General features: G+C 49.4%; 1 protein-coding gene across 9 annotated transcripts in view; it reads right to left on the minus strand.

Moving 5' to 3' along the window:
* CHD7 (chromodomain helicase DNA binding protein 7) overlaps positions 1-12,937 on the minus strand; it is a 616,542-nt gene that overhangs the window by 334,279 nt on the left and 269,326 nt on the right. For all 9 annotated transcript variants that reach the window (XM_033933452.1, XM_033933447.1, XM_033933448.1 and 6 more), the window contains one exon: positions 2,440-2,572. In XM_033933452.1, the coding sequence (XP_033789343.1) occupies positions 2,440-2,572 (133 nt within the window). The remainder of the gene's footprint in view (positions 1-2,439; positions 2,573-12,937) is intronic.

The following is a 12,937-nucleotide window of genomic DNA, read 5'->3' on the forward strand; positions in this document are numbered from 1 at the left end:
ATCAAAGAGGACATTGCCTGCACAAGGAATATTAGGGTCCATGTCAATGGTGTGAAGCCAGGCTAGGCGGCGCACTGCTACAGAACAAGCAGTCGCCCTGGCGGATAACTCGAAAGTATCATAAGAAGATTGGAGTAGTTGTGACAGAGTAGCTATGACTTCTTGAAATTCAAAGTGCTTTTGAGTATCTAAATAGCTGAGAAATTTAGGAAGAAGATCAATGAATAACTTGAAATAAGTGACAAAATGAAAATTGTAATTGAGGACTTTGGAGGATATTGTGGCATTTTGGTAGAGGCGACGTCCAAACTTGTCCATGGTTTTCCCTTCCCTTCCAGGAGGAACGGTAGCATAAACCTTGGAAGAATGGGATCTTTTCAAGGAGGACTCCACAAGCAGGGACTGGTGAGACAATTGCGAATTCTCAAATCCTTTGCAATGTAGTTTTATACCTGGAGTCCAACTTGACTGGGACAGCAGGAATTGCATAAGGAGTCTGCAGACATCATGTAAAAGTCTGAGACAAAAGCTTGTGAAGAGAGAGCTTAAGTGATTCTGCAGGAGGTTGAGGAAGATGCATGACTTTGAGATACACCTTAGAGTATTTAGAACCAGCATCCAATTGAAGGTCCAGGTCAGCAGCCATTTGACGAAGAAAAGAAGAGAAAGATAGCTTATCCGCTAATGCCTTGCCTCGAGAAGGACCAAGGCAGCCTGGGTCAAAGATGAAGCTTTGGCAGGAAAATAGGCATCAAAAGAATAAGGAGACTTGGACGAAGCAATAGAAGCCGCTGAGTCCTCGAGGTCTGGAAGCGGGGACCTCAATCGAGGAGTTGGTGGTCTAGTAGAGCTGGAAGGTGTAGAGCGAGGCTTAGTTGAAGAAGGACGCTCTTTGGAAGAAGAGCTATGCCTTGAGGTATGCCTCGAGGAAAGTCTCGATCGCCGGTGAGATTGGTGCTTGGAAGCAGATTTTGAAGATCGAGGAGACTTCGCCCCGGAGATGTAAGCAGACGTTGCTACCAAGGAATGGATAGGGCTAGAAGCTGTGGATCGAAGCTCAGGAGGCTTGGTGGAGGAATCTCGAGGCACTCCCAAAGACTCTGCTCCTTGTATGGAGTGTGAGGATTCCTGTCGAGGCACTTGCAAAGAATCTGTTCCTTGCTTCGAGTGCACAGATGCCAGACCAGACACTTGCAGAGACTCAGCTCCCTGCATAGAGTGTGTAGCTTCAGCCGGAGGCATAGGAAGAGGCTCAACCTCGCTGGAGTCTGCAGAATGCCCAGGTTGGATTAGAGTAGCTAGCTTCGGTCCCATATCAGTTAGGAACTGAATAAATTGCTTCTCTAACATGGTCTGGAAAGAAGCCAGCAAGGATGGATCCGCGTCTGAAACCCGACCCCCTGCTTTGGCTGGAGGTTCCAAAGTGGCAGTGGAAATGTGCTTCGACATGGAAGTCTTAGCAACCTTGATTACTACCTCTGGAACTTTCTGCTGAGCTATCTGACCTGAGGACGCAGGGGAAGATACAGCAGGTGTACTCGAGGAAAGAGTCGCTGCAAACGAGGAAGGTTTGATGAGGCTCGAGGTCGGAGTCTTGGAGTCAGGAGGACCCTTGGTCGAAGGTGGAACCGAGGCCGCTTTCGAAGTCGAGGGTGTGGTTGAAGAATCCATCCCGAAAAGCTTCTCCACTAAAATCCGACGACATTTAAGGGCTTGAGGTTGAAGAGTAGCACAGCACTCGCATGACTTTGGTTGATGGTCTGGCCCAAGGCACTTGAGGCACCAACGGTGTGGGTCCATGAGGGAAATCGCACGCTGACACTGGCTACACTTCTAGAAGCCCTGTGCTGGCCGGGACATAGAAGGAAATATAGCTGCTGCAAAGTCAAAGCCCACGGGCTGCGGCCGAGCGGCCTGCCCTCCCAGTCGAACAGAAGAAATTAAATAAATTTTTTTTTTTTAAACTAGAAATAAATATAATAACACAGCGATTCATGAAGAAAATAAACACAAACCGCTGTGAAAGAAGGCACGAAGTAACAAAGTTAAACACAAAGAGTCAAAGACGGACTTCTCGGCTCCGCGGAAAACTGAGAACTGAGGAGACTCACCCTGCGCTAGGCAGGAAGGCACTCAAGCATGCGCGGTGCGGCTGACTCAAAACTTCTAGTTTCTACAAGCAAGTCTGCTTGCGAGGCTGTCCACATCTGGGCTCTGTGGATGACGTCACCCATATGTGAGAATAAGCTGCCTGCTTGTCCTGGGATAACAGTATTTTTCCTTTTGATTATCTTTAACCAGCAAAGGTAATACTTAACAGAGGACTGAAGGGGCATATTTATGTTTCCTGTAAAATCTTTAGGTTATGGTTATGGTAAAATCTTTAGGTTATGGCATTCTAAACAATCAAGGCTTGATGTTTGGAAAGAATGTCTTTACCTGAATTCCCTGATCATCTTCCTCTTCGGGAGAAACTGGTGGGGTCTTCTCTAAATCTGAATGTTCAGAACCTTCCAATTTCCCTTTGTTAGCCTTTTTCTTCAAAGCACTTGTTTCCAAATCAGGCTTATTACTGAAATGCAAATTGTTCCAATGAGTATTTTACATTTAAATATTGAACTGCTGTTCTAAAAGTTCCCCAGTAAACGCCAGTACAGCAAGTTTTATTCTTATTACATACCATACCACCTATTCCTTATTTTATGTTCTGCAAGTTAGAAATTTACATATAAATGACAATGAAAATGACTACACTCCTCTGTTTGCACAATATATGTGAACATAGAACTTAAAATGTGGCTATATTTGAAAACAGGTACACATTTTTGTGCGACATCACAAATTCACAGTGCTTACTGCAACTTCAGCAATAGGAGAAGAGTAAATTCAGACAGTTTTGCTGAACATATTTCTACATATGCCTGCATAACAGTAAGGACCACAGAATGACCATTTTGGATCAATAAAAAACCATGACTGCTCAGATCTGAATTGAACTCAGAAATTGGGTTAAACCATGTACAGATGTGCAGGAAAGATTTAGAATCCAAGGTACAAGAAACCAAACAGATGCAATTTCCCCCCCACCCCTACACTGAGTTGTCATCTAAAGTTTATTTAAGGATCCAACAAGGGTCATGTTTCAGCAGAACATCTGAATAAGGTCTATTAAGAAAACATTAAAATTATTAACAAATGTAAACTACAAAAAAAATGAAAAATTCTTATTTAGAAATTTAAAACTTAGAAGAAATTAGCCAAAGATATAGAAATAAATTTGAAAATATATAAATTTGAAACATCATAATGAATTCTTACTGGTACTCCTGGGGGTACCGATGTCAGAGCTATGCACTCTCTAGGTAGCCCAAAATTCAGTGATCAGAACTTTGTTTAGGCTGGGAAGACGTGAGCACATGACAGAGTGCTATGTGAGTTTGTATTAGTTGAGGTTAAAGCCCATGGAGGAATCCAGCAGGAAGGGGCAGCAAGGTCTTGCCAATGTCTGGAAGAGGTAAAGCACACTGAGGACACAGACCTGCGAACAGAGCAAAAACTCAAAAAGGGAAAGTCTGCAATCCTAGTGGGAGACTCAATCCTAAGGCAAGTAGATAGCCACATAGCAGGAGGGAGAGAGGATCAGCTAGTGACATACCTCCCAGGAGCAAGAACAAAAGACATCGTCGACAAAATTGAAAGGATCCTAGAAGGAGCAGAGACAGAAGAGACTGCAGTGATGATCCACATTGGGACAAATGATGTCAGCAGGAGAGACTACAACAGGAACGCACTGATCGAACAGTTCAAGATTCTGGGAAGGAAATTGAAGATGAAGACTCAGAAGATAGCATTTTCAGAGATCCTACCAGTACCGAGGGCAGATGTAAAGAGGCAGACGGAACTACAATCAATAAATGCATGGTGAGGAGATGGTGCGAGGAAGAGGGGTTCCACTTTGTGAGAAATTGGACAACGTTTTGGGGCAAGAACAAGCTCTTCAGGAGAGATGGACTACACCTGAGCACGGCGGGAACTAGACTTCTAGCAAACGTCAGGAGAGGAATAGAGCAGGCTTTAAACCAAGAAGAAGGGGAAAGCCGACAGTCGACCAGGTGTCGATGATTCGGAAGAAGGTATCCCGAGAAGATACTGAGTGGGAAAAATGCTGGGAAGACACAACGGACAAACAACAAGAGTTGACGGAACAAGAGGATAATAAAAAAAACGTAGCACAGGGGGAAGACAGAACGGGCAAAAAACAAGAATCGACAGGTCAAGAAGAGGATGATAAGAAGACCGAAGCACAGGAAAAAAAATGAAGACAAGAAAATACCAGGACTTAAATTGCATGTATACTAATGCAAGGAGCCTAAGGAACAAAATGGGAGAATTAGAAGTCATGGCCAAAAAAGAGAGCCTAGACATCATTGGGGTCTCTGAAACATGGTGGAATGAAGAAAAAAAATGGGACATAATACTGCCGGGGTACAAGCTCTAGCGCAAAGACAGGTCAGATCAGAAATGAGGAAGAATAGCCCTATACATAAAGGATAATATACACTTGACCAGAGTGGACACAGTGGCGACAACCGACAAATTGGAATCACTATGGGTTAAAATACCAGGAAGAAATGGATCCGAGATAAAGATGGGCCTGTACTATCGTCCACCTTGGCAAACCGAAGTAAACGATGAAGAAATGGAAGCTGAGATGAGGAGAGAAAGCACAGTTACTTACCGTAACAGGTGTTATCCAGGGACAGCAGGCATATATTCTCACATGTGGGTGACGTCATCTACGGAGCCCCGATGCGGAAGCATTTTCAAGCAAACTTGATTGAAGATTTAAGTTTGCTCTGCTGCTCCACGCATGCGTGCCTTCCTGCTCCACTAGGGGGCGCATCCCCTCGTGGTCTCCAGTTCACTTAACTAGCAAAGAAGCCAACCTCGGAGAGGTGGGCGGGTTGTGAGAATATATGCCTGCTGTCCCTGGATAACACCTGTTACGGTAAGTAACTGTGCTTTATCCCAGGACAAGCAGGCATGATATTCTCACATGTGGGTGGCCTCCAAGCTAACTGAAAAGGGATGGAGTTAAGTAGGCAATTTAAGCAAATAGATTTCGCAAAACCGATTGGCCGAATCGGCCATCGCTCCTGGACAGTGAGTCCAGACAGTAGTGGGAGGTGAAAGTATGAACCGAAGACCACGTGGCAGCCTTGCAGATTTCCTCGATAGGTGTGGACCTGAGGAACGCTACGGAGGCTGCCATCGCTCGGACCTTGTGTCCCGTTACTCGACCATGCAGCGCGAGACCAGCCTGAGCGTAGCAGAAGGAGATGCAATCGGTCAACCAGTTGGACAAGGTGCGCTTGGAAACTGGGTGACCTAACCGGTTTGGGTCGAATGACAAAAACAATTGCGGGACTTTCCGGTGTGGCTGAGTGCGTTAGAGGTAGAAGGCCAACGCTCTTTTACAGTCAAGAGTGTGGAGCGCCACCTCTCCGGGATGAGAGTGGGGCTTGGGAAAAAACACAGGCAAGACAATGGACTGATTGAGGTGAAAATCAGACACTACTTTAGGCAAGAACTTTGGATGAGTGCGGAGTACCACCTTGTCGTGATGGAATACCGTGAAGGGTGGGTCCGCTACCAGAGCCTGTAACTCACTAACCCGCCGAGCGGAAGTGAGCGCAAGCAGGAAAATTACCTTCCATGTGAGGAATTTTGGATGGCATTAGGGGCTCAAAGGGAGGTTTCATTAGTTGAGCCGGAACCACGTTGAGGTCCCAAACCACCGGAGGAGGTTTGAGAGGAGGGTGGGCATTCAGGAGACCCTTCATGAAGCGAGAGACTAAGGGATAGAGCGAGAGGGCTTTCCCTTCCAGGGGCTAGTGAAAGGCCGCAATCACACTGAGGTGTACTCGAATGGAGTTGGTCTTTAGGCCGGAGTGAGATAATTGAAATAAATAGTCAAGGACCAGAGGGACGGGGACCGACACCGGGACCTGGCTGTGGGAGGAGCACCAGGTTGAGAATCTGGTCCACTTTTGGGAGTAGCAGGTTCTCGTCGAGGTCTTTCTAGAGGCCTCCAGTATCTCCTTGACTGATTGAGACACGGGGAGAGAAGTCAGGGGGAAAGAAACTAAGCATTCAGATGAAGAGATTGAAGATTGGGATGTAACAGCGAACCCTGACCCTGTGATAGTAGAGAGGGAAACCGAGGCAGAGGCAGTGGATCTCTGACACTGAGTTGAAGTAGAAGGGAAAACCAAGGCTGGCGTGGCCAGCGAGGAGCAATCAGGATCAGGGTGGCTTGTACTGTTTTCAGGTGGACAAGCGTCCGCAGGATCAGAGGAAATGGTGGAAACGCGTACAGGAACCTTCCCTCCCAGTAGAGGAGGAAGGCGTTGGCCTCGAGCCGGTCCGGGGAGTACATCTGGGAGCAGAAGAGAGGCAGTTTGTGATTGTGGGGGGATGCGAACAGATCTATTTGGGGTGTCCCCCACTGTTCGAACACCCGTCGTAAGGTCTGAGAGTGCAGTGACCACTCGTGTGGCTGGAGGAGGCGGCTGAGTCTGTCCGCCAGATAGTTTTGTTCTCCTTGTATGTACACCGCTCGAAGGAAGGTGTTGTTGGAGATTGCCCATTTCCAGAGGCGCAGGGCTTCCCGGCAGAGGGGCCAAGACCCTGTTCCCCCTTGTTTGTTTACGTAGTACATTGCTACCTGGTTGTCGGTTCGGATGAGAACCACCCGGTCGTGGAGCAGATGTTGAAAAGCTACAGCTGCGAGATAGATGGCCCGAAGCTCTAGCACGTTGATGTGGCTGCGACGGTCCTCTGCTGACCACATCCCTTGAGTGCGTAGGCCATCCAGATGGGCTCCCCAAGCGTACTCCGATGAGTCCGTGGTGAGCACCTTGTTGTGTGGGGGGGCGAGGAAGAGCAAACCTTTGGAAAGATTTGAAGAGTCGGCCCACCAGCGGAGCGATCGTTGCAAGGAAGGAGTCACTGTCACGGGGCGATCGATCGAGTCCCGATCTTGACGCCATTGAGAGGCTAGGTTCCATTGAGGGATTCTCAGGTGGACACGGGCGAATGGTGTGACGTGGACGGTGGAGGCCATGTGGCCTAGTAGAGTCATCATCTGTCGAGCTGATACCGAGGATAGCAGTGAGATCCTTCGATTCAGATTTACTAACGCCTCTAGACGTGGAGGGGGGAGGAAGGAACGGAGGCGAACCGTGTCCAGCGTGGCCCCGATGAACTGCAGGGACTGCGAGGGGCTCAGTTGGGATTTTGGGAAGTTTACCTCGAACCTCAGACTCTGTAGGTAGATAAAAGTCTGTTGGGTCGCTGAGATAACCCCTTCCCTGGACGGGGCTTTGATCAGCCAGTCGTCCAGGTAGGGGAATACCTGAAGGCCCTGGGAGCGTAAGGCAGCTGCGACCACCACGAGGCACTTGGTGAAGACCCGGGGTGACGATGCTAGGCCGAAGGGGAGGACTCGGTATTGTAGGTGCAGGTCCCCTACTTGGAAACGCATGAACTTGCGGTGAGCGGGGTGCACTGGAACATGTGTGTACGCCTCCTTCAGATCGAGGGAGCAGAGCCAATCGCCTTTTTCGATCAGGGGGTAGAGGATCGGTAGGGAAAGCATCCAAAATTTTTCCCGTACCAGAAATTTGTTGAGTCGTCTCAAGTCTAGTATTGGGCGTAGGTCTCCCGTTTTCTTCGGTACCAGGAAGTAACGGGAGTAGAAGCCCTTCCCCCGTTGGTCGGGGGGAACCTCCTCCACTGCTCGCAGGCGAAGCAGATCTCGAGCTTCTGAGGTAGGGGTAGTAGCGTTCGGTTGGGAGGGCACTTCCCTGGGGGGCTGTCTGGGGGAATGGCTCGAAAGTTGAGAGAGTATCCTGATGAGATCACGCCAAGGACCCATGCGTCTGACGTGAGTTGTTCCCAGTGAGGGTAAAAAGCTCTGAGGCGGCCCCCGATAGGCAGGGAGCTTGGAACTCTGGCGGAGGGGGTCAGCCCCCTTCCGCGTATCCTGTCAAAAGGACGGGGATGGTTTGGTAGTTGTAGGTGGTTGGGATTTGGGTGGAGCCCGGTGATGGGCTTGCGGACGCCTGGGCGGAGGCCGGGAGAAGGCAGGAGTGGATTTTTGCGGGTAGCGGTGCGGAGGGGCCCTGAATGGCCTGGACACGGGTGGTTTTGGCTTTTGCCGGACAAGGGAGGCAAATGAGCGTTCGTGTTCAGAGAGGCGTTTTGTAGCCGCCTCGAAAGTGTCGTCAAACAGCTCTTTTCCCACGCAGGGGAGGTTAGCCAACTGGTCCTGTAAGTTGGGGTCCATGTCGACCAGGCGCAGCCAAGCTAGTTGGCGAATGGCGATAGCAAAGGCTGCCTCTCTGGAGGAGAGTTCGAAGCCATCGTAGGCCGCGTGGAATAGATGGAGGCGTAGGTTGGAGAGGGACTCTACAAGCAGGCTAAACGCTCCTTGGCGAGAGGCTGATAAGTCAGTTTCAAAGGTTCTCAGTAGTCCGATGAGGTGTTTGAGGTAGGATGTGAAGGTGAAAGTGTAGCTTTGCACCCTAGAGGCCATCATCGCATTTTGATATAGTCTCCTGCCGAACTTGTCCAGGGTTCGGCCTTCCTGACCTGGGGGGACCGTGGCTGAGACCCGGGAGGGGTGAGCCTTTTTCAGGGATGATTTTACCAGCAGCGACTGGTGGGAGAGCTGTGGTTGTTCAAACCCCGGGTAGGGTACCGTACGGTACTTGGCCTCCATTTTGGAGGGGACGGCTGTGACCATGTAGGGGGTCTCCAGGTTCCTGAAGAAAGCCTGTTGGAGTACCGGATTAGACGGTAAGCGAAGGGACTCTCTGGGCAGTGATGAAATGTCCAGCTCCGCTAGGTACTCCTTTGAGTATCTGGAGTCGGACTTGAGGTCTAAGTCCAAAGCGTGGCCCATGTCCTGGACAAAGCGAGTGAAGGATGGGCGGGATGTTCCCGAGGCCCCGTGTGGGGTCGGTGAACGAGACATCCGTCGGGTGGAGAAGGACGGGGAGGCTTCCCTCGAGTATCGAGGTTCCCGCTCCGATCCACGTTCCGAGACCGGGGAAGCACTGTGAAAGTGTTCCGGGATCGGGGATCTCCGACGTCTCGAGGAGCCCCTCGGAGACGATGCCGGGATTCGGGGTACCGATCGATGTCGAATCGGTGACCTCGACCCGGACTCCCTCGGTGAAAGCCTTACACCTCGGATTGGAGCCCCGGTCCGAGGGGGAGTTTGGAGGATGCGTGGGTTGGAGAGTGATAACTCCGCCACCCTGAGCTGTCCCGTACGAGGTGTAGGGGAACGGCCTCATAGAGTGGGGGAACTCCGGGCCTTCTTGGAGGTATGGCGGTTCGAGGTTTCTGTCGGTTTAGCACGACGTTTGCCCTGTGGCGGTCTGTGGAGGGAGAGCGCCTCGGGTGCCTCGGCGAGGAGTCAGAGGAGGATGAGATGTGGCGAAGCTTGCGCACTTTTCCCCGAGGTGGCTCGACGCGAGGCTCAGGCTGGTCTGGCACATGCGGGGTCGAGATCGAGGTCGGTTGTAGATGGGCCATTGCAGCGGACAGCTCCGACGAGATCATTGCTCGGAGTAGGTCCTGGAAGACAGGCACGGACAGCATCGAAGGCATGTCCACTGTCTCGGTGCACTCCACCGGGGGCGACCTCGTATCAGAGTATTCCCGTGTGGTGGAGGCACGGCCCAAAGGCTTGGAGGGCTTCACCGGGGCTGTAAGCATGGAGCTTCCGCCATGCGTCGCCGGTGTTCCCGAGGTTGGTTTCTTTGCTGGTAAAGAACCTGAAGAGGGAAGAGGGGACTTACCCAGAGCCGAGGCTTTCTGTTGTCTCGAGGACTTCGGAGTCGAGTCTCGAGGCGATGACGAGGTATTCGGGGCCGAGGTCAAGGCTGGGGCCGACCTCGAGGCCGAGGTAGAGGGTTGGTCTGGGGCGAAAAGATCCGCCATGCGGGCTTTCCTTCGATGGAGGGCCCGGTTCTGGAAGGTAGCGCACTGGGGGCAGGAGTCGGTTGGATGAGCGGCCCCCAGGCAGAGGATGCACCGACGATGCAGGTCTGTGATGGAAAGAAGCCACTCGCACCGGGTGCACTTCTTAAAGCCGGTCAAAGGCCGGGACATAGAATCGAAAGTGGCCGCGGCTCGAGTAGCCACGCAGCCACGGGGACCCGGAAGCCTCCGGGTCGGTCAAAAACGAAGCAGGAATCAAGTTGAAAAGGAAAAAATTCGCGCACAGCAACTTAATCGAGAAAAACAAGAAAAAATCGCGGTGCTAGAAGGCAGTTAGGGCAGAGCCTGAAAAAACACGACTTCTAGGCTCAGCGGAAAATTTTGAACTGGAGACCACGAGGGGATGCGCCCCCTAGTGGAGCAGGAAGGCACGCATGCGTGGAGCAGCAGAGCAAACTTAAATCTTCAATCAAGTTTGCTTGAAAATGCTTCCGCATCGGGGCTCCATATATGACGTCACCCACATGTGAGAATATCATGCCTGCTTGTCCTGGGATAATGCAAAAATGGTAACATCATTGTTATGGGAGACTTCAACTATCCCGGGATAGACTGGAGTCTTGGAAACTCAAAATGCGCTTAAGGAAACCGGATTCCTGGGGACTATTCAGGACTGATTCATGGAGCAGCTTGTCAGAGAACCGATGAGAGGGAATGCCACTCTGGACCTAATCCTCAATCGGCTAAGAGGACCTGCAAAGGAAGTGGAAGTAGTGGGACCATTAGGTAACAGCAATCACAATATGATCCAGTTCAAAGTTGAAGTAGGAATATCGAAGGGGAAGAGAACTTCAAGAAAGGAAACTACGAAGCGATGAGAGAAATGGTAAGAAAGAAACTTAGGAACAGCTCAAAGAAATCACAGACTGTGGAGCAAGCCTGATCTTTATTCAAGGACACGGTGAACGAAGTGCAAAATCTGGGTATCCCTACATTTAGAAAAGGATGCAAAAAGAACCGAACAAAAGACCCGGCGTGGATAACTAAATAAGTGAAGAAAGTAATAGGAGATAAGAAAAGATAATTCCGGATGTGGGAAAAGGACAAAAACGGGGAAAACTGGAAAGAGCACAGGAAGCATCAAAAGGAATGTCACCAAGTGGTTAGAAGAGCATAAAGAGAATACGAAGAGAAGCTAGCCAGGGAAGCATGAAATTTCAAACCGTTCTTCAGATATGTTAAAGGGAAGGAGCCAGCAAGGGAAGAGGTGGGACCGCTGGATGAAGGAGATAGAAAGGGAGTGGTGAAGGATGAAAAAGAAGTGGCGGATAGACTAAACATGTTCTTTTCATCAGTATTTACAAGAGAGGACACATCCAACGTGCAGGAACCTGAAAAGATCTTCAAAGGAGATCAAACAGAAAAATTAACATCCATGGAGGTAAGCCTTGAAGACGTACATAAGCAGATAGATAGATTAAAAACTGACAAATCTCCGGGCCCGGACGGAATCCTAAAGGAGGAAATAGCGGAACTACTACAGCAGGTTTGTAATCTATCCCTGAAAACAGGCGTGATCCCGGAGGATTGGAAGATAGATAATGTTACGCCTATTTTTAAAAAAGGATCGAGAGGTGACCCGGGGAACTATAGACCAGTAAGTCTGACTTTGGTTCCGGGGAAGATGGCGGAAGTGCTGATAAAAGACAGCATCGATGAGAATCTAGAAAGGAATAAACTGGTGAGAACAAGCCAACATGGCTTCTGCAAGGGAAGATCGTGCCTAACGAACTTATTGCACTTCTTCGAAGGAATTAACAAACAAATGGACAAAGGGGACCCCATTGACATCATATACTTTGATTTTCAAAAAGCCTTTGACAAAGTACCCCATGAATGCCTACTACAGAAACTGAAGAACCATGGGGTGGAAGGAGACATACATAGATGGATCAAAAATTGGTTGGCGGGAAGAAAGTAGAGGGTAGGAGTGAAGGGCCACTACTCAGACTGGAGAAGGGTCACGAGTGGAGTTCCACAGGAGTCGGTGCTTGAGGCGCTAATGTTCAATGTATTTATAAATGATTCTAGATCGAAGTGCGAAGTTAGAAAATTTGCAGATGACACCAAATTATTTAGTGGAGTTAGGACTAAAGAGGACTGCGAAGATTTACAAAGGGACCTGAACAAACTAGGAGAGTGGGCGAATAAATGGCAGATGAACTTTAACGTGGAGAAATGTAAAGTCTTGCATGTAGGAAACAGAAATCCGATGTACAGCTATACGATAGGAGGGCTGGTAATGGGTGAAAGTAGCTTAGAGAGAGACTTAGAGGTACTGGTGGACAAAACAATGAAGCTGTCGGCACAGTGCGCAGCAGCCTCTAAGAAGGCGAATAGAATGCTAGGCATAATCATAAGAACATAAGAATTGCCGCTGCTGGGTCAGTCCAGTGGTCCATCCTGCCCAGTAGTCCGCTCACGCGGTGGCCCTCAGGTCAAAGACCAGTACTCTAAATGAGTCCAGCCTCACCTGCTTATATTCCAGTTTTGCAAGAACTTGTCCAACTTTGTTTTGAAACCCTGAAGTGTGTTTTCCCCTATAACAGATTCCAGAAGAGCGGTCAAGAAAGGTATTACAACCAGAACGAAGGAAGTTATCCTGCCGTTGTATCTGGAGTACTGCGTCCAATATTGGTCGTCATACCTTAAGAAAGATATGGCAATACTCGAGAGGGTACAGAAAAGAGCGACGAGATTGATAAAAGGTATGGAAAAACTTTCTTATGCTGAAAGACTAGAGAAACTGGGGCTCTTTTCTCTAGAGAAGCGGAGGCTTAGAGGGGACATGATAGAGACTTACAAGATCATGAAGGGCATAGAGAATGTGGAGAGGGACAGATTCTTCAAACTTTTGAATACT

The sequence above is a fragment of the Geotrypetes seraphini genome, chromosome 2 (assembly GCF_902459505.1).
Source record: "Geotrypetes seraphini chromosome 2, aGeoSer1.1, whole genome shotgun sequence".
NCBI classification, from domain to species: Eukaryota; Metazoa; Chordata; class Amphibia; order Gymnophiona; family Dermophiidae; genus Geotrypetes; species Geotrypetes seraphini.